This window comes from Limanda limanda, chromosome 19 (assembly GCF_963576545.1).
Source record: "Limanda limanda chromosome 19, fLimLim1.1, whole genome shotgun sequence".
NCBI lineage: Eukaryota > Metazoa > Chordata > Actinopteri > Pleuronectiformes > Pleuronectidae > Limanda > Limanda limanda.
The window spans coordinates 11,357,736-11,385,024 of NC_083654.1; the positions used below are offsets into that span (position 1 = coordinate 11,357,736).

A 27,289-nucleotide genomic window follows, 5' to 3' on the forward strand; every position below is an offset into this window, starting at 1 on the left:
TCACAAAATAAGAGCCACCGGGAAAAGACTTTACAATGTGTCAAAAATGCAGCAGTTCAGCAAAAATGTCAAGTACGTAATGCAATCAAGGCAAAGTAACATACCTGCTCTGCGCGCCTCGAAGCAGGCCTGACCCATCTCATCCTTCAGCTCCTGGTTCTCGCCGGCGATGGCTTCCCCGACAGCAACAAAGCGTCCCACAGCCACACTCACTGCCTGGCCCACCCTGTGTATGGCTGCCAGGGTGCGCTCAGACTTCTTTGGCTTGTCTTTATGGTTGATCAGAGTTGTGATCTGCAGGAATGTGAGAAAAGAAGCAAAGGGGCAAGCAGGCTGTTATTTATGTCCGAGGAAAATAACACAAAACTCATTGTTGGGACTTTTTAAAAATGAAACTCAGTGAATTACAAAACAGCAGCATGGACTTTTTTTTGAAACTCAAAATTTTAAAGTTATTTTACTAATGTGGCTCACTGAAAATGTACCAGTGGGTTTTCCAAAATGGAATCTGATAACAATGCTATAAGGCCATACATAAATGCATACTTTGCTATTATTCTGTTATAAAGATTTCTCTAATAAACGTGTTTTTTTTTAATTAGCCTTTTCTGCATGAAACAATCCAAATAAAAAAGTGATATTCAGTTCACAATAACATGAAAAGAGCAGATCCACACATTTATGAGGCTGGAACAAGACAATGTTTGGCATTTTTGTTTGATTAACAATTGATTGGTTCTCATAGTCTCGGTTAGAATTTCCCACGGGGAGTAAGAAGCATCTCTGGTATCCTTTGCTGCGTGTTTAAGTCATGTTTCCATTGATTGCTCTGAGCCTGGAGGCAAGATATAAAAGTTGCCTAGTTGCCAAACTAAAATCATGACTCCTTGTACAACATTGCAAATAGGCTGTTATTCCTCTAAAGAACATCCCCGATAAGGAAGCACGGTGAGTCTGGAGCGTGCACTCCATTTGCTTATCTAAAGAAGAGAAGGGTTTCCTGCCAGTGCAGCGACAGGTGGAGATAACATTTAGGGAGATGTAGAGCATGCGAGTAACCTGCAGTGTGTCAGACAGAGAGAGAGAGAGAGCACGTCCCCAACACAGACAGCCACCCAACACCACTCACACAAAATATTTCTGAAAAATCATGTGGAAGACTAGAGCAGCGAGAGACACAGCAGATGGGAGAAGTCGTTCATGTCATGTGTGACTCACTGTTTATGTGTGAGTCCACCGCTGTGTACACAGAAACACACTCAGGTGGGGCTGCCTAGTGGTAATTGAAAGTATCAATTATGTATGGATGAGCCAATTATCATCAATTATTTATTGATTTTGCCTCTGTGAGTGTGTGTGTGTGTGTGTGTGAAACTATCTGGGACAGCAGCGGATTGTTTTACAGTTATATTTTAGTCTTTTTTATCTTTGCTACTGTTATTATTGATCACACCACTACTGTTTAGTATTGCCATTATTATCAACCAGTTTGATTGTGTCAAAGAAAAGAGCAGTTACACAACTCCCCCTGTCTCTTTATAGTCACTCTCCTCTCTCCCCCATTTCTCTCCTCTCAACCCGACTGGTGGAGGCAGATGGTCGCCCACCCTGCATGCGAGGTTTAATCCTGGTAAAGGGGAGTTTTTCCTCCCCAGTGCTTGCTCATTGTGGAAACTGTTAAACTGATAAATGTATGTTGTTAAAAAAATAAATGCTACAGCTTGAATTAGTCCTCCAACTGTTTAAGACATGAACCACATTAAAACGGTACATCCACCTCACCAAAAGCATTGTTCAGCAATCATTCCGCAAAATTAATTTTGTGACAGTAAAATGTTGTCTCCCTCTCACTTTGAGAACAGTTTTCTCTAATGCACTTTAATGAGTTAGAAAGGTTTCCTGCTCTCCATTCTCCGGCAGACTATTGTTCTGCAGCAGCACCATGATGACCTGAAAGTGCTCATTCTTTTGCTCCATCACTCTGTCTTTATTATCTCAGAATTAGAGCTTCCCTTCCTGCCAGCTCGCTCTTTTTCACCGACTCATCCCCACAGAGGAGGAGGATACTGCTCAGAAAAGACAAGCGCGGGCTGATTGGACATTATGTGGTCGAACAGCAGGGATGAGGGCGCTGTGAAACATGATTCAACCCCAAGTCACAAATGGACTGCAAAGTGTCAGGTTTATGGTTACACAGCAAACCGCAGTAAAACTCCCAAAGGTTATTAAAACCATCTCAAATTGTATTTGCATTGTATGTTTATTGTGATGAAAAACACTGGGTAAATACAGTCTGCTGTCAATCAATGTTAGGACCAGTGTCTGAGATGCAGCTGATCTCAAAGCCGGCCCACATCAGCTGATGGCTCAGCTGACTCCCTTCCACACTTTCAGGCAAAGCTCAGACAAGGCGCCTCATTTATTTTATCCTCTGTAAGCCATTTTGCAACCTAGCTCCACCCTTTTTCATGCTGCGTTTGATTTATTCAGTGTCATTTCTGTTGTCATTGTTCTGTTCCCTTCGGGGGTCTTGCTGCCGCTCCCTGTCTTAATCTTTCCATGTAGGCAAAGGGAAAGACGGAGAGTCTAAGGCTGTCAGGCTTTCCACGTATGTGCAAGTGGAAGGGCAGTGAGGTCAGAACAGAAGCATTCCATCAAACGTAACATATGCAGAGGCAAATGAGGTTGTTTTGACAAAAGTGGTCCTGACTGAAAAATGCATAAATTATACATTCATGTTTTAACACTCTAATATAAGCATGAGCTCCCTTTTAAATTCTCGTCAAATTGGTTGTAATGGTGTTAGAGTGCGAGAAACACTATAGTCGAGACGTTGTTACGTGTGTGTGTGTTTGTGTGATAGAGAGAGAATAACAATAATATTGTAGGAGTGTGTGTGAGGGGGCGGGGGATTGCCTGTTAAGTGTGTGTGTGTGTGTGTGTGAGTGTAGTTATACACACACAGCACCTCTAAAGCAGACGTCAAGAGGAAAAGAGGAAGAGAAAGTGAAGAGTGGACAAGAGTGAAACAGAAGAAGGTCAAAAGTGACACCAACAGAAAACCTAATTACACATCGTCCTGTGTGAAAAAGACTCCTACACGGCAACAGCTGAGGAGGCTGAGGTTAGTCTAACAAGTTTAAGACAGTGTGTCTGTGAAAGATAAACAGAGAGAGAGAGAGAGAGGGAGGGGGGGTCAGAGAATAACCTGTGGCTGGGATTTCCTTCATGAGAGATCAGTGGGTGGGAACATTTACTGGGCTGTGCAAACAGGAACAGAGCAGGGTGGAGAGAACATAATATTGATACAGTGCCATCGCATGACACAGGACTTTGTGTTTGTGTGTATCAACGAAACTTGTGTCAGACTCATTATACAGACACAATGGAAACTGCACATTCATTCTACAGTTGTCAGTGAATCACAGATTTAAAGTTAAGTTTTAACCAAAAATGAAGAATTTTTAATGCCCTTTTCTACAAACCCCTTTTTTTATTTGAAAAAAGTTACATCTAGAGTTTGACCACTAGTACCGTATAGGAATGTTTTTGTTTTCTCAATGATTTACTGAATGTAAACTTTGTTCCGAAAAAAACTAAAAAGCTAAAAAAGCCACACTTCACATATGTTTACAATGTCAAAACAAGCTATACAAGAAGTTTGTCTAAGTAACATATTTAGACCTTTTGTTATACTCAAAGACACTTTACATACAAATATAAAATACACATCATAATCAAAAGGTAATATGGATAAACAAAGTAAAAAGTAAAGAATAATATTTGAATCACTGAATGTGGAAACCAGGCTGCCAACTCTCAGTTTCATTTCTTCTATTCGGACACAAAGTCCAAAGAGTTTCAATTCCCGGCTTTACTGTATATTTTCTAATATTTTGCTGCAGTTTACTCATTGCTGCAGTTTACTCATTCTCTCTGTTCAACAAACCCCTCTCCTCCCTAACATGCTGCTGTGCTCTGGTGCACACCGGCAGTGGTTGAATGCCAATGAGCATTACCAGCCAAACAGCAACCAGCTCAGAGCCTCCAGAAGCCACGGAGGATTTATATGTGACATGAAATCCGTGAAACGAGCACAAATGTTGCTTTGGATGCAAAGTCGGCCTCCAACTGGTTTGTCACTTCAGGCTGAATGCTTCCACCACCTCAATAAAACTTTATGCCCTCGACTTGGTCCCAGAAACGATTTAATGTGCTTTCTAGTGTGATGAATGTTGGAGGCATTGCGGGAATAAACATGGCAGTATATTATTGTTAAGTAGCCCATTTGTCATTTACTGCTTTCAAAAAATGTATCACATGATCTGACATGATTGAGAGGAAAACTCTGCTTCTTCACAGTGGATGAGTCTCTCAGAGCTGCTCTGCCTTCCATCTCCTTCTTGTTACCTTCTCCCCCCGGAACCCAACCAGTGGACCGAACCATTCACCTCTCATCTCTTTGTTCTCCATAATTAGGAGGACGATCACAATACCATAACAACCACATCAACGGCCCACACTGAGCAACACAATACACTAACAGAGCCCACCCATTGGGGAGCAGGAAATCTACACTAACACCTCAAGGACACAGTGACCGACTATAAATCAGCGGGGAAACAAAAGCTGGAAACATTGGTGGCTGCCTCCCATGGCTACTGCTTGAGTTTCACTGAATGGCAAAGCTGGGAGAAAGTTTGCCATTATCACTCACTTTCTTTCTGCCTGTTTTCATTTCTTTTCATGTACATTCCAATGGCAAATTTGTGCCATTCATTTGTTCAGATATTAATGAGGCCAGAAAAGTATACAAGTGAGTGTGATAAGCTCATCCTTGAGGCCAGAGGGGGATTCTATTTAACACACGCTGTAAAGATTCAGCACGATAATTGCTTGGTTGGCGAATTAATGTTGGCCTTGCTTATTTGTCTAATTTATATCTCACTCTTCTTCCTTTTAAGCATTACTTGGTCTGCTGGCGGCAGGAACAACTCAAACCGAACTTAGACTGAATCGATATTTCAGATTAGAAACAGAACCCAACCAAAGGAACTCATCATTCATCCATTACAAGACAGAAACAAGGATTTCCATGTAAACCATCCATCTATCGTGACAGCACAGCTAATTTCTGTCTATTCAGGCATGTGTATGTGTGTGTGTGTGTGTGTGTGTGTGTGTGTAGTCTTAAGTATTTACTTTGCTGCAGTCCTGCTGTATGAATGTGTTTGAATAAATGTTTTCTCTATGGGGCAGGAAATAATTGGATAGTGTGGAGAAACGGCTACAAGGCAGATAAAAACAAAAAAAAGAAAGGTTTAACATTTTCACTTGCTGTTAAAATGAAACTGTCACAATAATTATGCGTATTCTCCAGTATATCTCCAGTAACTCTACAAGCCTCCTGTTTCCTTGCACCTCACACTGTCGTTTTAATTGCACACATTCTGCAGCACAGGGATCACTTTGTTAAAACAATCAGTGAAAAAGAAAAACTTCCACATCTCATTGCAGTCCGTCACCAGTATGGGATCATTGTTACAGCGAGCAAGAAAGTTAATCTGAATGTTTGTCTTCTCCGTGGGGTGTTTCTCCTGGAGGTTTCCAGATATTATTTTTGTCTTGCAGAGTGTCTGAACTGTGGTGCCCTTGAAAAGGCAGAGTTTCTATTTGGCCTTTATTGATGTAAGGCGAGATGCGGCTGTCTGTTGGCTTGGGGACCAGGAGGAGAAAAAAAGGGATGAAAGTAGCACTGAACAGGCACTCTAATGGGAGAGCAAATTCCTTACGAATTGGTTTGAGCAGACGGGTGTTTGATGCGGTGCCGGTCAACGGCCAGACTGGAGACGCGAGACAAGGAGATGAAAAGAGTTATGAGGAAGAACGGAGGAGAGAAGGTACAGAAGGATGAGGAGAAAAGGAACATCAGCTTGTCCTGTCTTGTTTCTTTCTCTCTGTGTATTTGGTGTCATCCCTCTTTTCCTTTCACAGTGACTTCTGTCTCCTGCCTTCAGCCACCTCTCTTCTTGTAGTTTTCTCTGTGCACTGATAATTTTAGTTTGTCTGCAAGACACTTCAGCTGAGCAGAGTGTGGTAAGTTGTGTGTGGAGAGAGAAGACAGAACTACAGAAGGATATAAAGTGATAGAGAAAGTGAGTCTTATCGGTGCAGAGAGACTTTGCTACTTGTAACGAACTGGTGGTGGTGGGGGGGTGTCACACAGAAAGCACCAAATCTAATTGAGGGCCCTGGGTCCTGCAAAGGCTCCGCAAACCACTGATAGGAGCCCAAAGTCCTAAGATATAAAAGCTGCATCAAACTATTGAACTCCATGTTCTAGCTCCCTCTTTCCTGCGTGCGTACAGTAACTTACCCCCACACACACACACACACACATACACACAAACAGCAAATTTCCCACGGACAAAGGTGGAGAGTGCATTGATTTGGCAGCGGTAGTAGTTGCCGCTGTGAACTAATTGAACGCAGATGGTTTTACGCGGCAAGGCAGATATTTCCAGCGAAAGGATGGTTGAACCGGTGAGTGCCTATACAGCCACAGGATGAGTAGGATAATAGCGACTGATTTCCAAAGAAAAAGAGGCAGAGGGGGGAGAGGGGCACAACACACAGAGCAGGTGATGGATGTGGGAAGAGGCCAACTGACAGGCAAGCTGGCGGCCATGCAGCGGAGAGCCAACAAACAGATCTGCATTCTTGTGTATTTATGCCTGAAGGGAAGCATCTCCATGTACTTTCCATCCAGGCCTTTCATTGAACTTTGCTGTTGCATGAGAACGCTGCTTTTCCTCTTCTTCTATTGCACTATTAATTTGATATCAATCCACTATAATTGCTTTCAATGGAAACATGTTAGGTTAAACTCGTGTTTGTAATCCCACTGAGTCCGTTGGGATAAGAACCAAATCCTATTATTATTAGTTCTTACATGATTTATAATCCCCACAAAGTATGGCAAAACTGAACTCATTACCACACAAGAGCTGCAAAGCTTATTATTTCAACTAATAATTTAATATCATCACGTTTAATAAATCATTAAAAGATACCATTGCCTGTTGTACTGAATTAATCACATTTTAAATTGCTTGAAGGCTCACCTGCTTGTTAGTTAATATTTCATTCCTGTATCCTCATGACATTTTCTCATCTAACTCTTTGCAGGGGAGCAAATAAGTGTCAAGCTATTGTTTTAAATATAGCATTTTGTATCCGTGTAATGCTCTGAGTCACTACAGACACAATAAACATTGGGTGGGTGGGACGGAGGGCGGAATGTGACAAAGGTTACACAGATCAGGAGACGAGCACATGACACAAACCTTAGCCCACTCGCTCATGTACGCCAACAGACGTGCAGCCAGTGAGACAGAAGGGCAGGAGGACACTGATAGAGGTAGACAGAGCGAAGTGGGGGGGTGCAAAGCAGGCTCTTGGGCTCACGGACACACACAGACAAACAGAGAGAGGGGCTAGCAGACTGTAAAGACAACCTGAACAATATACCGGCCATAAGCAGATGAATGCGTATGGATGTAAAACCAGATTGTACCTCGTTGGAAAAGGGCACTGTTTGGCCTTCGAGCTTTGGCTCAGCGATCAGCGATGACATTTGAATATTGTACACAGGCAGTTTCAATCCAAGGCATACACCGGAGAGGAAGGTTATCACAGAGGAATAATAACTAGGTTGCTATAACCATCTACTCTTTGGGACGGGAGACTCTGAATGACAGATACAGAGTTTCTTACAGATGCACAGTCAAGGCCTTTTACAAAGAGGTGAACGAAATAACAGTGGAATAATAATCAATAGTGCACAATGATTACTTGTGTAACAATGACGGTTCTGTACCGAGTCAGTTTCCACCTCCAAAAAGTCGGGTGAAAATTGTGTTCATATAAATTCACAGATAAAGGCACTCTGACACTATGACCCCTTCAATTCCGCTCAAATAACTGTCAAACATGGATCCCCATAATACAATAATTTCCAGTGGTGGATTTGCTTTTGATAGTCACAAGCTCAGCACGTCATTGTTGGGGAAACACATTAACAGCTGCACGAGCACAGGTGCTGTGACAATAAAATCTTTCCAAGGACACAACTGTAGGACATGGAGGTCGTACCCCATCGCATGTGAGGGACTGTGTAGTGTGCGTGTAATCACGGGTGACAGGTTGGGCCGTGGGACATATGCTAACGGTCTTGATTTGACTTGGAGAGAACTGCGGGAAACAGGTAGAGTCTGGTACGGGGATTTGCGGGTGCAAGTCTGCAAAAATGGACCCGTATGCTGTGTAGTGTTAGAAATATTTTGATACTCGTGCCAGCACAATCCATTTAAACACAAAGTTTGGAGAAAGATTGATGTTTTCATTCAACTTTGAGTTATTTATCAAAACAACAAGTACTTTCTTCAAAGATGAATGCTGTTTTAAACAAATGGAAGCCTTCTTTGTTAAGGCCCTGATGTTGGGGGCATGATGAAATATGTCCTCATCATCAGTATAAACAATCACTACTTCCTGCACTTGCGTGCTGAAGAGAGAGAGACCACACGTGTGCACTGCTAGTATGTCAGCACAGTGTTGTGGTCCTGGGCTCTGTTCCAAAACATTATGCTAAGCCACGACTATGAGGCAAAGTATTAATACATTGGTGTTTTAATAGGAAACATTCCACTGCCTACTTGAGTAGAAAAAAAAAATTAAAGTAAGAATTTTGGACTCCTAAGAACCTTTTTGCCTCTTTATTATACCACTGAGTGTTTTAGAAACATGCTCATTGTGTGTTGCATGGGAGGTTGGAGGCTGACATTTGAAAATTAAGGTAAATATAACGCTGGTTAAAACAAGCTCCTTGGCCCTCTGACAACTGTGGCATGCCAAGGCCTTGGTGTCTGCATAGTTACACAGTGCTAGGGTAGAGAAAAGACAGCCACTCACACACACACACAGAGATTGCATTCAACAGAGCACAATACCTCTTTTCATTCCTTCTTGCAAACGTAACTCTCTGAATAGTAGGTGGGAGGGAGACAGAGAGAGACAGACAGAGGGAGACAAAGGGAAAGTCAGGGAGGGGTCGACCAAGGAGAGGAGAGTCGGAGAGCCCTCAACACAACGTGAGTGCTGGGTCAAACTCCCTCTGGCTGTCTCAGCTGTTCACCTGCCCCATCTCCGTTCTACCTGGGGAAGCATATACCCCGAGGGTCAGCATGAGGTTCATGCTCCAAACAGCATTAAGCTCTAACAGCTTCTCCTCTGTGCCTTGAGCATTAACTGAAGAATGTGACTGCTGCATTAAATATTTTCAAAATTCTAAACTATTTAGCACAGGCAATGGATCAACTAAAAAACATACTTAAGCCTTGTCTACACTGCAGAAACTTTTGGAACCAATATTTTCCAGAACTTTAAAAAAAAAAAATTATCCCTTCACATGACGCTCGCTGTACAAAATATCTTGGTTCGACGATGGGAACAAGAAAAAGACAACAAATGCTCAAACAAGCATTCCAAGCCAATAGGAGGCCGTATACATCAATGATCTGTCAAATACCAGAGAAGAACGCTATATTGGGCGAGGCCGATATCTGTGAATGCTAATGAGGAGCAGTGATGCTGAATCTAGCTGCAAACTTTAAATCATACAACGCAGCTCTGACCATTGTTTTTGTTTTTTTCTGGCACATGCATGCTCATTAAACAAAGCAACACTGTGATGCCATCGTTTACCTTGTTGTACATGTATGTATACGTGGAAAATTAAGTTTATGAAAATCTGCACTTTGGAAGGAACCCGAAGTGACTTCAAAAGCCATTTGGGTGTGGACGCGAGGACCAAATATAGAGAAGACATGTGTGTGGACAGTTCGTGAGTCAAAATCTAAAATTAGCCCTTGTTCCTGATTTTTGGATTAAACCACTGAGTTACCAAGACTGAGGAACGATCAAACCAGGCTGAATCAATTCCTGGCACTTTTTAAATACTGGACACATTTCAGTGGCGAACCAAAAATCGACAACCCAGCCATAACTCCCGCCGAAGACAGCCTGAGCAACGTGTTTAATCACTGTTCTGTTCCTGGCCTGGGACTTGAGCGGCTCTCACTTTGCATTTTCATGGTCAGAAGAATAACACGATTTGCAAACTAAACCGTTGTATCTGTTCTCTTTGCAGTCACATCTCCACAGGTGACCGTGGCTGTCCCGTTTACGCCGAGGTGGCATCTAACCCCTGCGTAGTCGACTGAAATGTTTTGCTCCGGGCTCCTCGTATGACTCAAAGCAACGTGTCAAACGCTATTTTTCCCTCTTCCTCTGTCGCGCCACGGCAAGTGCTGCTGCAGTGTGCATCATCATTTTTTTGTTGTGTGTGTGTCTAACGAATTCAAGCTTTGCAAGATTAGCTGACTAACCAGGGAGCCCCTTGAATATATTGGAAAATGCAGATTTGTTTTTCTGGACAAAGCACTAAAACCAATTTAACAATGAGCACATCAATCAACATATTCTTAATGCCGACAGTGGAGACTTGCTCCAACTCTTATTGGCTCAGACTTCACAATTATGTCAAAAGTAGATTCGTATGAACAGCTTATGAATGATACAATCTACAGTGAGTCACAATTTAAAAACAATTTAATTTTAAATCTGTTTTCGAGGACTCCAGTGATTATTATGGCTCTATAGCAAACTGATAATGGATCTGCTCTTTTTACAATTTGAATGCACAGAAGCAGAAACACCACAACAAAATAGATTGTAAGGTTGGCACACAGTCAACAAACCAATAAACTCAGCTCATATTTTCCAAAGGACCATTCACTGTCAAATAAACGACAAATATAATCCCACTTATTGCCTGGTATTACGGCTTGGCATCGATCCTCGGTGCTTTGCCATGGTTCAAGTGTTCAAAACTCTCAGAGGCGGATTTTCAAACAGAAGGGATGGGAACATGGCCCAGGGTTTCCAGATTACATTTTTGCGATTCTTTCACATGAAGAGAAGTATTCATCTCCAGGGCTTCGTAGCGGGCCAGCTTACCATTCATGTGCCATAGCAGGGTTAGTGTTTCCACTCAGGAAGTGGAAGCTAAAAGGGAAACAGAACAGGCCGTGTATACCTGGTACTCCATTGTGGCTGTCGAAAAATAATGGGAAATCTATCAAGTCATAAGTGGGCACACTGCGTGTTCTGAGCTCTCCAGAGTCACTCTGACCTGAGCCAGCTGTAGTTTACTGTATGACAAACTCTGACAAGCTAAATCAAATCAATCTTTATTAAAACATTAATCTTTTACTACTTATGCCCTTAGTGTGCCTTCATTTAAATGTTTGGCTCCCGTGTGCATGGACCGTGCTTCCTATCAGAGTGGAAGTATTAATCGTTTAAATAAAAGATGCATTATAGGTCCCTGCTGACCTGGTGAGCCGGTGCACTATAAGATCTCTTGAAATCGGACCATTGCCACAGAGCTATCAGTCTGACTGATATGAGGTGCAGGAAGCCGAGAGGAACCAGCAGCAGCTGATAAGAGAGAATGATAAACCTGGGAGAAAAACAGACAGCTGTGATGAGAGATAGACGGAAGAATGGCAGAGAGGGCGTACAGTAAATAAGGAGAGGGGGAGGACAGCTAAGATGGAGAAAACCAGAAGGCACGGCTGAGAGGCACTGCAAGGGAAACGATGTGAAATGAGTCTTTACAAGATCACTTTATACTATATCTACAAACTCTGTTTCAGATAAGAGCGCCACTGGGGATCGGACACGAGACAGTGTGAGTGAGAGCGACTGCTGATTCAGTGGTCCCTGCTGGGGGGGGTTAGACAAACAGAACATGGCTAGGGATCAATTTTTGGTCTGTTAACCACAAGCCAAGGTTAACTAAGAAGGGAAGGCGAGCAGGGGGAATCAATCTCCTCGGTTTGGAGAGCAGCAGACCATGACACACACTTCTGCTGTGGTTCACCAAGTAAATATAGTGAATAAAAAAACATTCAATCTAATTTAATGTCAGGTATGAACCAATCACAAAACCACCAGGCATCCACAGGTGTAGGCCTTCATGAGCAAAGCCCTGTATTATCAGAGCACCTCACTTGCGATTCAGACTGCAGTGCTCATAACACAAAGGCCATTTTTAAACCATGCATCTATCTTTAATGAGCAGTTTAAGGGAATGTTTTGACTTTAATATAATACAATTATGTGCTTTCTTGCTGAGCGTTAGCTTAGTGCAGCCATGTAAATTATCTGGGTAAAGACACTGTAAAAAATAAAAAGGGTAAACATTTAGCCCTGCTATGTCCAAAACTAACAACATGCACCCACTGGTACCTCTAAAGACAAGTTTGGTCATGTTGGTTTTAATCCAAACAAAAACCCAACTGTGAAAACTTCAGGATGTAATTTTACAGGGATGGTGTGTTGTGCGTTTACATCTATACTCATAATCAAGATGGCGAGCTAGATGCTTTCCCCTGTTTCCAGTCTTTTTGCCGAACTGGCAAGTGGCAGTAGATGTGAGTCTGTATTTAAGTTATGTTGTCTGTGCTTGTTTTCAGTAAAACACAAGACAAAAGAAGTTCTGCTGTCAAATAGTTAATAAACCAATAAGTCAAACCTGTTTCCCAGGGTGTATCATTAGTGTAGCTCCAGCATATATATGCTTCTTCCTACCAGTGTGTGGGTGATGATGATAACAGTGATGCACCTGGAATGGTGGGCATCTGCCAGCAGCTGAAAAGCACTGACAACATCTCACTTTGAGTGTGTAACAAATATTTCAGAGGCAGTGAATAACCAAAACACACCGCTTCCTGCTTATCTCAGACAGATGCAAAATTCCATGTAATGCCCTAAAAACGTCTCATAGACAAGGCAAAGTTAAGGGGGGGGGGTCTCCGAGCTGCTATGCCCGACACAAAATATACACAAAACATACAAGATGTCTAATCAAGCACATATCTCGCCCAGGCAGGAGGGCAATGCAGATGGGATCCCATCTCATAGACAAGGCATAGTTAAGGGGGGCGGGGGGGGTTCTCCAAGCTACACTGGGCTCTTTGTTCAATAGAAGACCAGGTTAATTCATGTGGGGATGACAGCTTCAATTCATACTTTTCCCTGGTTCAAGGATATGGCCGTTGTTTAATTTGGCAAGGGAACCAAACAAAGCAAGCAAAACACAGCACAAAAACACACAGAGACATCACACTTTAAATCTCAGGACGCCAATCTCGCCATCAGATTCAGATGCTGGCTATTTTCAGGGTAAAGTTTCCACTTCCACATTTGTCGTACAAGGGCGCCTTTGCCTGGATACAGAAGTTAGTTTCATTTCACTGATTGAATATGACTTGCAGCTCTGTAATACAATATTCGTATAAAATTGCACTTGGCAAGTGATTCCATTCCAGGAAGAGAAGAGGCAAAGAAAACAAACCAAAACTTTACAGCGGTTTGGTTTTTGTTTGCTGACATTGGTCTCTTCTCGGTGCAAACACACACAACAACATGCAATTTATGAGTAACTGCCTAAATCCTATTAACGGAAAGGTGCATGGCATTCTGTATCGGGCATAAGAGAAGTCATGCTCCATTTAAAAAAAACTATTTTCTCCTATGGGTTGAATAATTTTGATCCGTTTCACCGTGTGAGATGAATCACCTTCAAAAGAAGCTAATTTACATAGGTTGTGTGACAAATCTCTCTCCCTCTCTTTGAAACCTCAAGATCCTGCCGAAAAAAACACACTGTGGCCCAGAGCGCTGTTCATACTTTGTTCTTTGTACCTCGCTGACTCCAAACTTTGATTGTCCCCCGCCACGATTTCTTTGTGTTGTGGAAACATGATAGGAGAGCACTTGAAAAGGGTAGACTCCAGACCCCTAATGAGGCCGTTTTTTACTTTTCATTCTGTTCCACAATTATCTTGGTTGAGGATTTTCTGGGTAATCAGTACAGATTGATTAAGTACCTGTGTCGAAATCCAAGTGGTTCGACTGTGAATTGATGCAACCTGCCAGAGGATTTTCATCACTCAGCTTCATTCAAAAGATATCACAAGTCCAATTCCAAAGGATAAGGACAACATCCTCATCGGCTAAGTTTGCAGAACAGGCCTCACAGAGCATCATTTTGAGAGCAAAACACCAGTGTCAAATATTTCAAAAATCAAAAGATGCCTCAATGGCTCAATGATGTCTTTGTGACTTTAGTCCACATGGACATGATGCAGGAGCCACTGTTCAAACACCTGTCTCCGAGACACTTTCTTGGACGCAACTTACCAAGACGACAACAGCCTGTTTCAACAACCTGGAGCCACAAACACAACAACCGAGCCATTTGAAAGTCGCCCCCCTCAGGTTTACTTCACACTGAGCCGTGTTTAATGACTGGATAATTATATGAAGTCCTCAACAGGATAATCCTAACAGCTTGCCAACTCGGCCTCGAAAACATCCCATCAGTCACCATGATGGGTAATTACAAGTAATGGACAAATAATAGTGTATGGTGAACAGTGTGTGAAAGTGGCTTAACCAGGCTCTGTGACAGCGTCCCACAGCGATAGCAGGTTCCGGAGCAGAGAGAACGAATGGCTGCAGTGGCTGCTGGGTGGACCCCGACCAAACGCACTGGACACAAAGACTCTAGCTTGCCTCTAAACTAATGAGCAAAGTGACAGAGAAAAATGGGCTTTGTTTCTAAGATAAGATGTACCTTTATTGATCGCCCGGAAGGAAAATTCAATTTGAAGCAGCAGCACAGAAGATTGTGGTAAACACCAAAGAAAGAAATGTATGTCAATAACTATATATGAGAAAAGTAAAACAATTTCAATACAATCTGTGTGTATACACGTACATGTGCAATGCACAATTGATAAATGTTTTTAAGTCTCAGTCAGTGGAGGTAGGAGGTTCTGGGTGCTGTGGCGTTGGAGCCTGATGGCTGATAGTCATCAGCACACGGCTGAATGAGTCCACAGCTGAACTCGCTCCTTTGCCTGAACTTTCTCCCCAGTCTGATCAGTTTGCTGGCACCATAACTCCAAAAGCCACATTCCCAACAACCACGGCAAAGAAGATAACAATGGTCACTGGGGCTAAAAGAACATGAAGGAGCAGTCGTCCCAGAACTTCTGCAAATGGCATGTTTCTGAGGTGTTGAAGGTGAACAAAAACGGTTACAGTGATATGAGTCACACATTTTATCAAAACAGTAATTTTTGGATTCACATTCATTTTCCAAACAAGCTTGGTCACTAACATCTGAACAATATGATTTGTAGACTGTGGCAACAGAGCTTGAATTATAGTTGTATGGTGTCACAGATTCAATCCGATATTATAATTTCAGCAAGAGTGGGATTAATTGTTCAGCCCTACCCTAAATCCATGAGATCTACATTTAACCATTAATCCTATTTGCACAACAAATACAACAAGATACATGCAATTGTAAAAAAAGTAGGAAAGGGGAAGCTGCTGTTTCCCGCTGCTACTCAATGCAGCACTGGAACTAATAGGAAGCCGTCTATTAAGGTTCAAACCAAATACAAATAAATGTCTAAACAATGAGCCCAAATGAATCTACCTCCAGGATTTTTGCCCTCCCAGTTTCCAGGCCTCTTAAAATTCTCCACAGATGAAAGGCGGATGATGGGAAGATAAGACGTCAGGTATGGAGCAACATCAACACGCCTGCAAACTATGCCCCGAGCAGACAAATCCCCACCCAGAAGCAGGAAAAAAGGTATTTCTAAGAATGTGGTCTTGGCGGTTTGACATTTGAGAAGAAAGGGATTCAAAAAGCGAATGAGTGCATTAATAAATCAAAGAAGCGTGTCCCACCGGAGATCAAAACCCTCAATGCAGACAGGTAGTGACTGAGGAGGATGATTCATTGATGAAATTTGGTGAAAGCAAGGTGAAGTTCAAGCCCTTAGGGGATAGAAAGGCACTAACTCATGCATGCCAAAAAGTATGGAGTGCAGAAAGGTCTCGGTATCTGAGACCTTGACCTGTGACCCTTGCTGCGATGCCCCTATAAAGAATAAATGGACACAGTTTCAGACGGCACTCTCACCGATACACATGAGCTTGAAACACGAACCCTTGAAGGAATGCAGCCCCCCTGACTTCAGCCTGCATAATGGCCTGTGTTGTGTGACACACTAGATCTCTCTAACACATTAATGGGGGGCTTAGAGAACATGCTTTCACTACATTCACGACATGACACATACTTTAAGTGTCTGGAGTTAGGGCTTTATTAAAACCTCAAAAACCATTTGTCTAAATCAAGACATTAGGTCTCTTCAGCAGCAATTGTATCTAAAGACAAAAATATAGTCCTATCCACAATAAATACTTAAAATTGATCAGTTCTCTGAAGTAAAAATGTCATATCATCAGCTCCTCAAAAATCTCCTTTCAGCCCCTCAGATAACACACAAACACAGAACAACTGCAACTTTATTTCTGGAAGGTGAGTGACTTTAACTTATTTATAGAGGTTGGCACTGTGAGTGTGTGTATTAGTTGACAGTATTAGACACTGGGGCTGGCTGGCCCCCAGCTTCCACCCACTGGCTCCAGTCACCATGAAGCAGTGACTAGATGAGAACACCCTGCCCATACTGATGGAGCTAGCTATCAGGGGGGGGTTCAAGTTATTGATCAAGGAAGAATACACAAGCAACAGACTGAATCTGTGGTCGACTCTTCAGAGAAATTAAAAGGCCAAACCAAAGATTTGCCTCTTAGTATTTAATACATAAAAACAAGGCAAACAAAAATGTTTTATTTATATATATGATAGTGTTTTTTAAAGATCATAAGGGGATTTGCAATGCTGCTTTTTCTTTCAATTGAAAAGGCTACTTTAAAAAGGGCTGTGAATCTGTCTACTTGAAATGCAGCCTCATCCTTCAGTGTTTCAACAAAACGTATTTGTCCAGAAACAGAAAACCCTCTCTGTGTAATCTTATCAGTATCAAGTTAAAGTGATATTGTCCCATGCTTGGCGTTTAAATCTTTTCAAGATCCTATTTGCTTTCAACACGTCGATGACTTGAAACCCCGTTTCCCCTGGAGATATATGACGGTGTGACAAAAGAGAGCAGGAAAACCATAATGTTGATCACCCTCGGGTATCCCATGTCAAAGAAAGGGACAGCCAAATCTGGATCAGCTGGTTACACGCTGTTCCCGTTACTGTTCTTCAGAGTAGGTGTGGGTCTGAGGATTGTGTGTCAGGTTGCAACACAGAAGAAAGGATGCTGAGATTCTGGGCTCTGTGCAACACCTGTAGCCTCTGGCTAGGTTTTCAGTAGGCTGCATAATTAATAAGGTGATGCGGGGACACTGGACTCTCTGGAGGGGTTGAGATTAAAAGTGAGAATACAAGTGGGGGGCTAAGTGGAGAGATATGAGGATGAACTATAGCACAAGGCTTAAGACGGAGAGTGAGGTGTGTGAGAGGAAAACAGCTAAAGCAGGGGGAGGAAAGACGGAGGGAATACAAACAAGATGTTATATCATCTCCCAACTCATTCTGTTGCACTGCCAGGCCGATGCGTTGTACAGTACAATTTATAAGATACTGGTAATCAAAGGATTCCGGTCAACTTTGAGTGGTCGTCGAGACTAGAAAAGCGCTATATATTTTCAATTTCCATTTACTGCATACTGTAGGTTGAACAATGTGAAGAGAGTTACAGTGACAGAGCAAACTTAAAATATTAAAAAATTCTGTCTTTCCTGAATGAGAAAAGATAAGAAAGTGTTTGGCATTCTGCGTTCTCAGGGTGTCCTTCACGTTCGCTTTGTTCTGTCATGTTGAACCTCATCTCTTTAAAAGAACTCATTATCGGGAGGGGAGAAGTTCAAAGACGCTCGAAGAAAGCAATTAACACATACAGGACAGACTGAAGGATTCCTCAGTGGTACAGTCAGCAATGTGCTGCTGGAGGGGGAGACAAGAGCAAACTAGAGCCCAAACATCATTGGATTTATGGGGCAAAGGATGAGAAGGTGAGAGACGTTTTTATATTTGCAGAGGAGATTATCAGGTGTTTTGTCTTCACTTGTCCCCCACCAGGGGCCACAAATGGACCCCTCTGTATCAGCTACTATCGGTCAGGCTCTAGATCAATGTCGACTTGGAGATTATTTATTTTTGATTTACTTGGATGTATGTCAGTTATTTAATGTTTCGCTTAACCTTTAAAGATGGAAAATGTAATACACTCGCTATACTGTGTTAACTAATATCAACTTAACAGTACCCACCAAAAGAAAGATGTGACAAAACAATATTGCACGAGGTAAAAGACACAACGTGATTGTTATAATATCTGAAATATATGACTATACAGGCACGATACACATATTTTTAGATCAGTGTACATTACATAAGGATATGACTGCTGCCGCATGACTTTTGGTATTGATAGCTATATGTACAAACATGGCCTCACAGTAAACAGGAACTGCTAATAGCTCATTCAACATACCTTTACTGGGGCCGATATCTCCAGAATGTAAACAAATATAGGCTAAAGTTCAGGGTTTTTATTGCAGCCCGCAGCTATTACATGACTCCATGGCGCCATTATACCTATTTACATATCCTGCAGCATTATGGGAGGTCGGTTCGAGAACTTAGAGCATGATTAACCCTACAAATCAAAGTAAGGCAAAGAATAATAACAGGGGGGGAAATCTTGTCATGCACGTGCAATGTCAATATTTGTTTTGACATCAGAGGAGTCAAGGGTGTTGGGTGATGTAGTCGTCTGATGGGACGCCCACACACTCAGACTTTGAAAGCTCCGGGCATAAGGAGGACAACAGTGGTCGGGTAAGATGCAAAGCAAAAAATATGTAAAGATGATCTAGTGCTTGTATTACTGCACCAGCCAACTCCAAAGTTTTTCTGCATTTGACAGGATTTGTGGAACAGTGCGAACAACCGTCCTAGTCAATGTCACACTTTCAAGACTGGAGTTATCGCTGCACCGAGCCAAGAAACCAGCGGCAGAAAAGCAACGCGAGACAAACAGCTGCCTGCCAGAAAGTGATCTGTTTACCTGCAGTTGTCCGGGCAGCAGACAATATAGATACATCCAGCGATATCTCTGGCAATGCATGACAAGACGAGTGCAAGAGTACACGCCTGCAAGATTACAGCAAGTGGGCTGTACCCTCTCTGTGTTTGGTATTCTCTGTACTGACAGTGAGAACAGAGACACCTCATGTTTCTGTCTCCATATCTCTGTACCAGCTTTAGTGCTGGAGGAAGGAGGAAGCCAGATAAAGAAACAATACTCACAACTTTCATAACAACTAGTAAATAGCATTCAAGGTACATGCATTGTATTGACATGTTGGAAATATTACATACATGTTTTTCCATTTCCCCTTAAGTTTGCAGCTAATAACTACAATGTCAACACGTATGTCGTTGTCTGTGTTTCCTGGGCGTGTGTTCATGCATCTGTTTTAATCCACAGGGTGCTTCCTCCGAGCGAGACTGGATAACACAAATCACCACGCTACATTAAGCACCACATCCCCACTGATAGAGATCTCTTCCCGTGTGCCGACACTCATGAGACGTCTCATCACCATCTGATGGCCCTAATCTAAGAATATACTGTAAATACAGGCTGGTAATGGGGCAGAGAGCCGCTTGATAGTTCTTAAGAATGCTAATCCTCTAATAGCTATTTACATAGGATACATATGGGTTGACCAAGGAGAATAACTATTCTACCAGGGAGCAGAGGGGAAATGTACTTTGTGGTGACAACAGAAATAACGATATCGGTAAAACAAAATTCTGGAGCAACATGTGATTACAGATAATGTCCTGGTTGGTCTGTGTCATTGAGATGAAGATGGACGGTGCATCTCCAGTCATTACACACACTCGACCAATCACGAGCCAGTCTCAGCTGTCAATCATGATGTTTCACTCTGTTTTTATAGAATCAAATAACTAATTAAAACCAAAGTTACCTGAACATGTAACACTTTATATACAGTCTGTTGTCAGAATAAGAGCCTACTCTGAGCTGTTTTCTATCAATATCAGTGTTGGATATCTTCAAACTTGGCCAAATTAAGCCAAACTACATTGTGAAAGGAAAATAATTATCCGCAAATGACCCTTCTCTCTTGGGAGCGGGTCACTGAAATTGCTTTCCAGTTTCAGTTGACTTTGAGCTTTACCAGAACAGGTAATGCCACTGTGAGGCTCTCTGATAATGAGACGGTAGTTTAATCAATACTTTATCAACCTCTCAGTTACGGTAATAAATCTTGTTGGTGAGGCAGACGCTTTTCCCCGGGACAATTAAAAGTGGTTATCGCTATTACCTGCAGCCGCCAGATAACCTAAATGGCAAGAGGGTCAAATAGCTTTTTTCACCATTAAGTTAACTGTGCCGTTCTGTCTAGGTGACTGATCCCTTTAGGCTGGTGTCACACACACACTCACACATTCTGTAAGTATATTAGCCGGGGAGAGGTCAATGTATTGACATGAGAGACAGACCCTTTTATTGGCACTTACAGAGAACAGCGATATGTAATGACTCCCTTGATAGTAATGGTGTGAAGAGCGAAAGAAAGAGGACAAGCGGGGGTCGGGGGGGAGGGAAACAGTGGTCATGCAAGCATTGAGTCACTGGGATGCAATAAAAGTAGACGTAGTAGCAATTTCATAACATGAACTCCTGTATGCCTTTCACTTATGAAGAACACAGCAGGAGATTTTCCAAGTCAGACGCATTTAGAACAATAGGAAAATGTCCGCGACATTCAGGGGAAGTGCCTGGATAGAGCATGCAGGAAGCAGGACATGACGTTTACAAAAAAAATTGCAGCAGATGTTTTAGTTTGAAGCACATCAACACGAACGTTCCAGAAAATTGCAGGGAAATGTTCTAAAAAGTTCAGTGCATCTTTTAAAAACAGATTATGAGAGACAATGAGGTCCGGTGGGGGGGGGGGGGTTAACTGACCAAATTAACTGACCAATACAACCACTTTACCAAAATACAACGGGAGTTGAGTGGAATTACACCTTATTTCACTTTAATGACACGAGGTTCTTGACCGCCCGTGTACAAGCTGAGCAAGAACTTGATTTTCAACATTTTCTCAACCATAAAGTGAGTCAGGGTCACTGTGATTTGAATTGACTCAAACACAGTGTTTGATTTGACTGAAATAAACCAAGCACAAACTCTGCAGGTCTTAAACTTTAAGAGACAAAAGATAAACAAACCATCGGGAAATGGAGTGTGTGTGTGTGTGTTTGTGTGTGTGGGTGTGTGTGTGTGTGTGTGTGTGTGTGTGTGTGTGTGTGTGTGTGTACACATTGGCCATTCTTCAATGTCCTTGGCTGATAATGACACAACAATCAAAAGCGGCCGCCTCGTGGACCTGCGCTGAAAATGTATTATCACACTCAGTATTTTGCTCAATGCCTCAAAGGGTTGACGGCTGATAAGCTGACAAGTCACGGTGGCGACAAAAAAATGCAGGTGACAGCACAATAAACAATGGCACCACAGTTTTAGTTTTCGTCGTCCATTAGCGAACAATTACACAAATCACAAAATGCTGAAGCAAAGGCACAAAAAGCACCCTGGAATCCCCCACACACATTAATTCACACAATAAAAAGGCTTTTTTAGTCCCATTCTCTGGAGGCAATTTTTGTTTTTGTCCACGTGTGTGTGTGTGTGTGGGTGCACTCACACATGCATGCTTGTGGCACACTGTAATCCTCATGTGGTTTCACCTCCATGCCAGGGAGCCATTTGTCTTCATTATCATCATACGGCTGGAGGAAGCAGATCTGTTAGGGCTCGTGGCAACAGTAATGCCTCTCCGTCTGAACATAAAAAACAACTTCACTACCTGGACGTTTGTCATGTCACCCCACCACAGAAACAGGGACATTAAGAGGGACATATAGTGCCTCGTACCTCAATAAAGGTCCTTTTCCAATGATCCAGAAAGACGGATGAAAATTTGACTGATGGCTGTGCTTACAGAGCTAAGTAAAGACTGTGCCTATGGAGCACATTTTGTCAGCAGTTGGTTTAATGTGCAATTTATAAGACGAAATGCTAATGCCAAGAGCAAATCACATCCGCAAACCTGCCACTGAGCCTTTGTTTGGTGATAAATATGCCATTTCAGCATAGTTTCAAGTACAATGAACAGGGAAAAGCTTTTTCACCAGAGGGCACAGAACCCCTGGAAGCATGGCAATGTTAACACTAACAAACTCGGACAGAGAACGGATTTTCCCGGCCCAATTATAGCAGAAAATCTGTTAAGAAACTCCTGGCCGGGCCTTGCTGAAAAATGATTGAGCGTGAATAGCTATGTAATCACAAGACCGGCGTGTCACAAGCGCTTAAATGTTCACCCATCTGATCAAAGTCTGATATTTCTCCTGCGTCCTGATCCGCTCCAACACATTTTGTTCTACCTCAAAACAACACCCGTCTAAGGACCACCATGCCCACTGTGTCTTTACTAGGGAACACACCTCAAGTTACAAAAACCAGAGAACAGAACTGCTATTTCACTAATCACCACTTCAAAACCTGAATCCCATAGCAAGGCAAAAACAGCCAGATTACTGCTAATTGCCGTCCTGCTGGCCGCAGACCACATCACAGGTAGGACACACACAACACCGGGACGCGTCTGCATAGTTTCCCCTTCTCTCTGTGTGATGCCCATTACATTGCTGACCACCACCAGAGCAATTCATTACCCTTACCATGCCCCTCACAATGCAGGTCCATTGGTATGGAGATGGCCGTAGAAGAAAGGGCGAAGCAAAGCACATTACTGAATGCCTAGCTGCAGGAAAAATTGCCTACACGAAATTAAGGGGAAACGGCCCCTTCTGTCTCGACATGGGTGAAAGTGATGGAGGAGGCAGCGAGAAAAACATCCAGGTGGATTGCAAAAACTCCAAACAGCTGTATTTTAGGGAAGCTGACATTCAGACTTGCTGTCAAAGTGATAAAGACATCCATCCGTATAACAGGTGAACATATATATATTTATAAATATGCAAGAAAACAGAAGAGGAAGGTGGGACTGTGGGCACACGTTTCTATCTAGAGTGTGTTTGTGCATGTGTAGCGCAAGGACGGGAGTCTCCCAGGCCTGTAATTACGCCCTGGTGGGAGTGAAGCAGATAACAGAGGCCTGAGGACATGGACGTCACAGCAAGGCTCGGCATGAAGGGGAGAGGAGAGGAATAATAAAAGTGGGGGATCGTGCGCTACATGATACCTTATCAAGCACCGACTTTCCTCCAACACTCCTTTTTCATTTCCTCCTCGATACTTATCTGAAGACCCCTACAACACGTAAGCATGCATACACACACAAACAGGAATCACACAAAGCTCCTTAAGAAGCGAAGCTTCACAACACAGCCAGCATAGTCTGTTCTTTTACACCCACTATAATAATTCAATTAAAACCCATGCAATGCAATATTGATTCTCAGAACCGCCACTTAACCGAGTTATCTTACTCACATTAGGGGGGGGGGGGGTCAGAGCACCACAGCTAGATTTAACATCAGTCTTCCTAATAACTTATGGTAGAATTCAAACGATATCTTTCGGCAATTTTCTTCCTCTGCACATGCCACAAATACCCTAATGCAGCAAGTGATGGGGCTTAAACTGGTCTGTACATGCAGCAAAGGCCCCTTATTTTCCTGTTATATTCCCATTTTCTATTGGCCAGTATGATACCACGCCCACCTCTGGACATAACTACACCATAACTCTTGCTGGATACTTCAGTTTTCTATGTCGTACATAGGGCTGCATGCACCAATACTCCCATTATCAATAATTCACCAATACAAGTCTAGATTTTGAAATTAAGCCAGTGGTGATGGGTTAAAATGTCTTGTTTTCTTTCTACACATCAACACTCCAAAATCCAAAGACACTCAGTGTAATCTCTCAGAAGACTGAGAAAACATGCAAATATTCACATTTGAGGAGCTGGAACCACTAAGTTTGAGGCTATTTTTTTATTAAAAATTTTTACCATGGGATTGTGGAATCATCATCTAAACAGTTCAGCTCTGCAAGCTCTGCATATTTGCCGCTACAGAGATATCTGCGTGCATGTGACCATACTGGATGAAAAGCGCTCACATCAGGTGAAACTAATAAACCAGTCAGCCCTGACCAGCAGACCCTCCTCCTGATGACATCACAACAACCAAACGTTTAAACGCACTGACGTAGCGGGCCTTGGAAATGTTGTTTCTCTCAGCATTGCAGAGCTCTGTTGCTATGGGGACATGCTTTACACAGAAGGGAAGAAAAAAAGAAAGTTGGGAAACATTGTCCTTGAGGCCCACTATTCAGGAGTGGACTGTAATATGCTGAATCCCGTTACAGTATACAGCACATTCTTCTATGCTTAAGGACTGGATCGCAGCCAGCCGGTCTCAGCGGGCAGGGGTGCACCATACGTTTGCTGCAGCCCAAATATTATCAAGATCAAGCCGAGTGCGGCAGATTTACTGGCTGCTTTTCTCTCAATGTTACCCCAGTGGGCACTTTTCTTACAATAACTGCTTCTTGCATCAAGAGTTACAGCTCACCTGGATCCCAACTAGAAAATATTACTTATGCATAACTGAAAATCACCTTAAGCGAACAGCCTGAATGAAAAAACAGCTCCCTCTATAATAGATGATTTTTTCAGATAACAAACCCATATCCATTGAGGGACAGCGTGACATTATATCTTTCAAATGAGCCAGTGCAATCAGAGGGAGGAAGCAGGCTTTCAGCATTGACAGGGGGAAGGACCGGGTCAGGGACCTTCCATCATGGTATTGTCCAGACCACTGCTAAGCCACCACTGGGGAGTCTCTCCCCATTCCTCTACACCAGTGTCTCTGAGTGGAAACAACAGAACATTTACAGGACTCTGTCACTTCAGGCTCCTGCAACAACAAGAGGATATTAGCATTTATAAGACCATGGTGATCAGTCCCCTATTCAGGAGACACATCCCACCTCCAATCCTTGCGTGACCTCGCAGGAAGCAGCGGTGAAGCTCGTGTTGAAGGCAGAACATTTCAATGAGTCACCTGTAATTGTTACCTCCACCAGGGATACTATGATTATACCCCTGGCTGTTGGTTTGTTGGTTTGTCTGTTAAAAAGATTACACAAAAATTAATTTGGACGAGTTGCCACGAAACTTGGTGTAAGGATCCAGAACGGGTATGGGAAGATCCACAGACTTTTGGTTTTCTCCTTTTCTTCAAGAGATAGGGCGTTAGCCTTGACTGAGGCATGTGGTCTCTGAGTCCTCTTGTAATTTGTTTGTTTGTCTGTTAGTTTGCGGCATTACACAAAAAAATACTAGACGGATTGCCACAAAACTTGGCGGAAGGATGTGTTATGGTTCAGGGAAAAGCCCGTAGAGTTTTGGCGACTTTGAATCAGGAGGCAGATCAGGGAATTACATTGCCCCCACTCTCTTTAACAAGTGAAGATATTGTGTTTTTTAACGTTTTCACAAATGTCCCAGGGAGGAATGCATTAAACCTCGGAGACAAACAAAATCTGGCATATTTATGGGACAGATAATTACGAGTGTGTGCAATTTAGTGCAGATCCAAATAAAGAAATCAAGATAAATGCAACTTCAGGAGGAGATCTTTGGAGTCCTGGTGGCAGTATGCGCTCTAATGAGTGGTACTCTCCTCTGTAATTGTTCATGAATGGAAATCAACAACCTTAAACTTTCTTTTAATTACAAATCAATCGTGAGTGTGTTGCAGGACACACTATAATGATTGATTGACTCGTTGACCCGAGCTCCACACGTTTCGAGCTGGGGCGACAGTAATGAGAGTGCAGGGGAGCAAATGGTGAAAGAGTGCAGCGGCTTTAAGTGGCTCTCTCATCTTCTGCTGTTTATTGAAAAACAAAACACGTGCCTCAAAGTGGCCCCATTACAGAAGTGGGAGTCATTGAGCAGTTCAGGGGTGGAACAGGGGGGGGGGACTTTAAAGTTATTTTGAACAGATCTCCAGCGATATTAAGGATTATTTAAAAAATGTCATGTTTTTGTGGCTCAGCATTGATTTGGCTGTTCTTGTTCTATCTTCCCTCCTCACAGGGCAGTGCAGCCTGTTCTGTAAAGATGTAATAACTGTTCTGTAAAGATGTAATAACTGTTCTGTAAAGATGTAATAACTTCTGCCTGACAACAACAAACTAGTGTGTGTGTGCAGTCTGCTGTGGTTCTGTCCCACACGTTTAAAGATGTCTCCACATGTTCCGGGGTCCGGCTTGAAAACAAGTGGACTTGGAAGTTCAGTGTGTAATGAATTAGAGATAACAACTAACTGGAATGGATGCAGTGGTCTCGATGGGAGTGAAATCCCCACATGTGGAAGTGGAACAGGCTTTAAACACAGCCCGAGAAGGAGCCACACAAACAGGTAAACACGAGAATCAAAGTTCGCCTCAATGGTTCCGAGCTCGGATGTTGTCCGAAGCCGGAGCTCGTTTTAAAAAAGTGTGAAAAGCTCAGAGGCTTAAACATGTGTGTGTCTGGTGGACGGAAGTGGTGGAACTCACCTGGGACACCAGAGGAATAAGCGTCTGCTCCACCGAGCGAGTTTTGATCTCCAGCCCGGAATCGAAGTTGCTGTTGCCGCACGGAGATGAAGCCATTCCCGCCGAGCTCGCTCTGCCTCTCCCCGCCTGGCGCTCGGTGTCTCACGGTCACTGCACCTCCCTTCACCCGGAGCCTTGTTCCCGAAGGACTCGCTGGTTCCAACCGGGGGTTTCTCTCGCTCCCACCCGGTCACACGGTCGCTTCTCGAGGGGCTTTAATTCACTCCGGCTCGGGGGGCTGCGCCGCTGCGGCCGCTGATGTCCATGGAGTTTACTGAACTACGACGGAGAGCGGACTGCAGCACACCACTGTGGGCAACCACACACACTGAGACACACACGCACACACACGGAGAAACTCTCACACACAACCACACACACTGAGACACACACACACACGGAGAAACTCTCACAGACAACCACACACACCGAGACACACTGAGACACTCTCACACAATGAGACACGCACACACACTGGGAAACTCTCACACACAACCACACACACTGAGACACACACACACACT

At 43.1% G+C, this 27,289-nt stretch overlaps 1 protein-coding gene across 2 annotated transcripts in view; it reads right to left on the reverse strand.

Moving 5' to 3' along the window:
* Positions 1–27,289, reverse strand: part of ctnnal1 (catenin (cadherin-associated protein), alpha-like 1) — a 51,999-nt gene extending 24,710 nt beyond the window's left edge. Inside the window, exons 1-2 of one of the 2 annotated variants that reach the window (XM_061092662.1) lie at positions 26,727–27,289; positions 105–294 (exon numbers count right to left, since the gene is read on the reverse strand). In XM_061092662.1, coding sequence (XP_060948645.1) covers positions 105–294; positions 26,727–26,822 — 286 coding nt within the window. In that variant the 5' untranslated portion in view covers positions 26,823–27,289. Of the gene's footprint in view, positions 1–104; positions 295–21,822; positions 21,985–26,726 lie in introns of those variants that run through there. The other variant, XM_061092663.1, reaches the window with a different exon arrangement.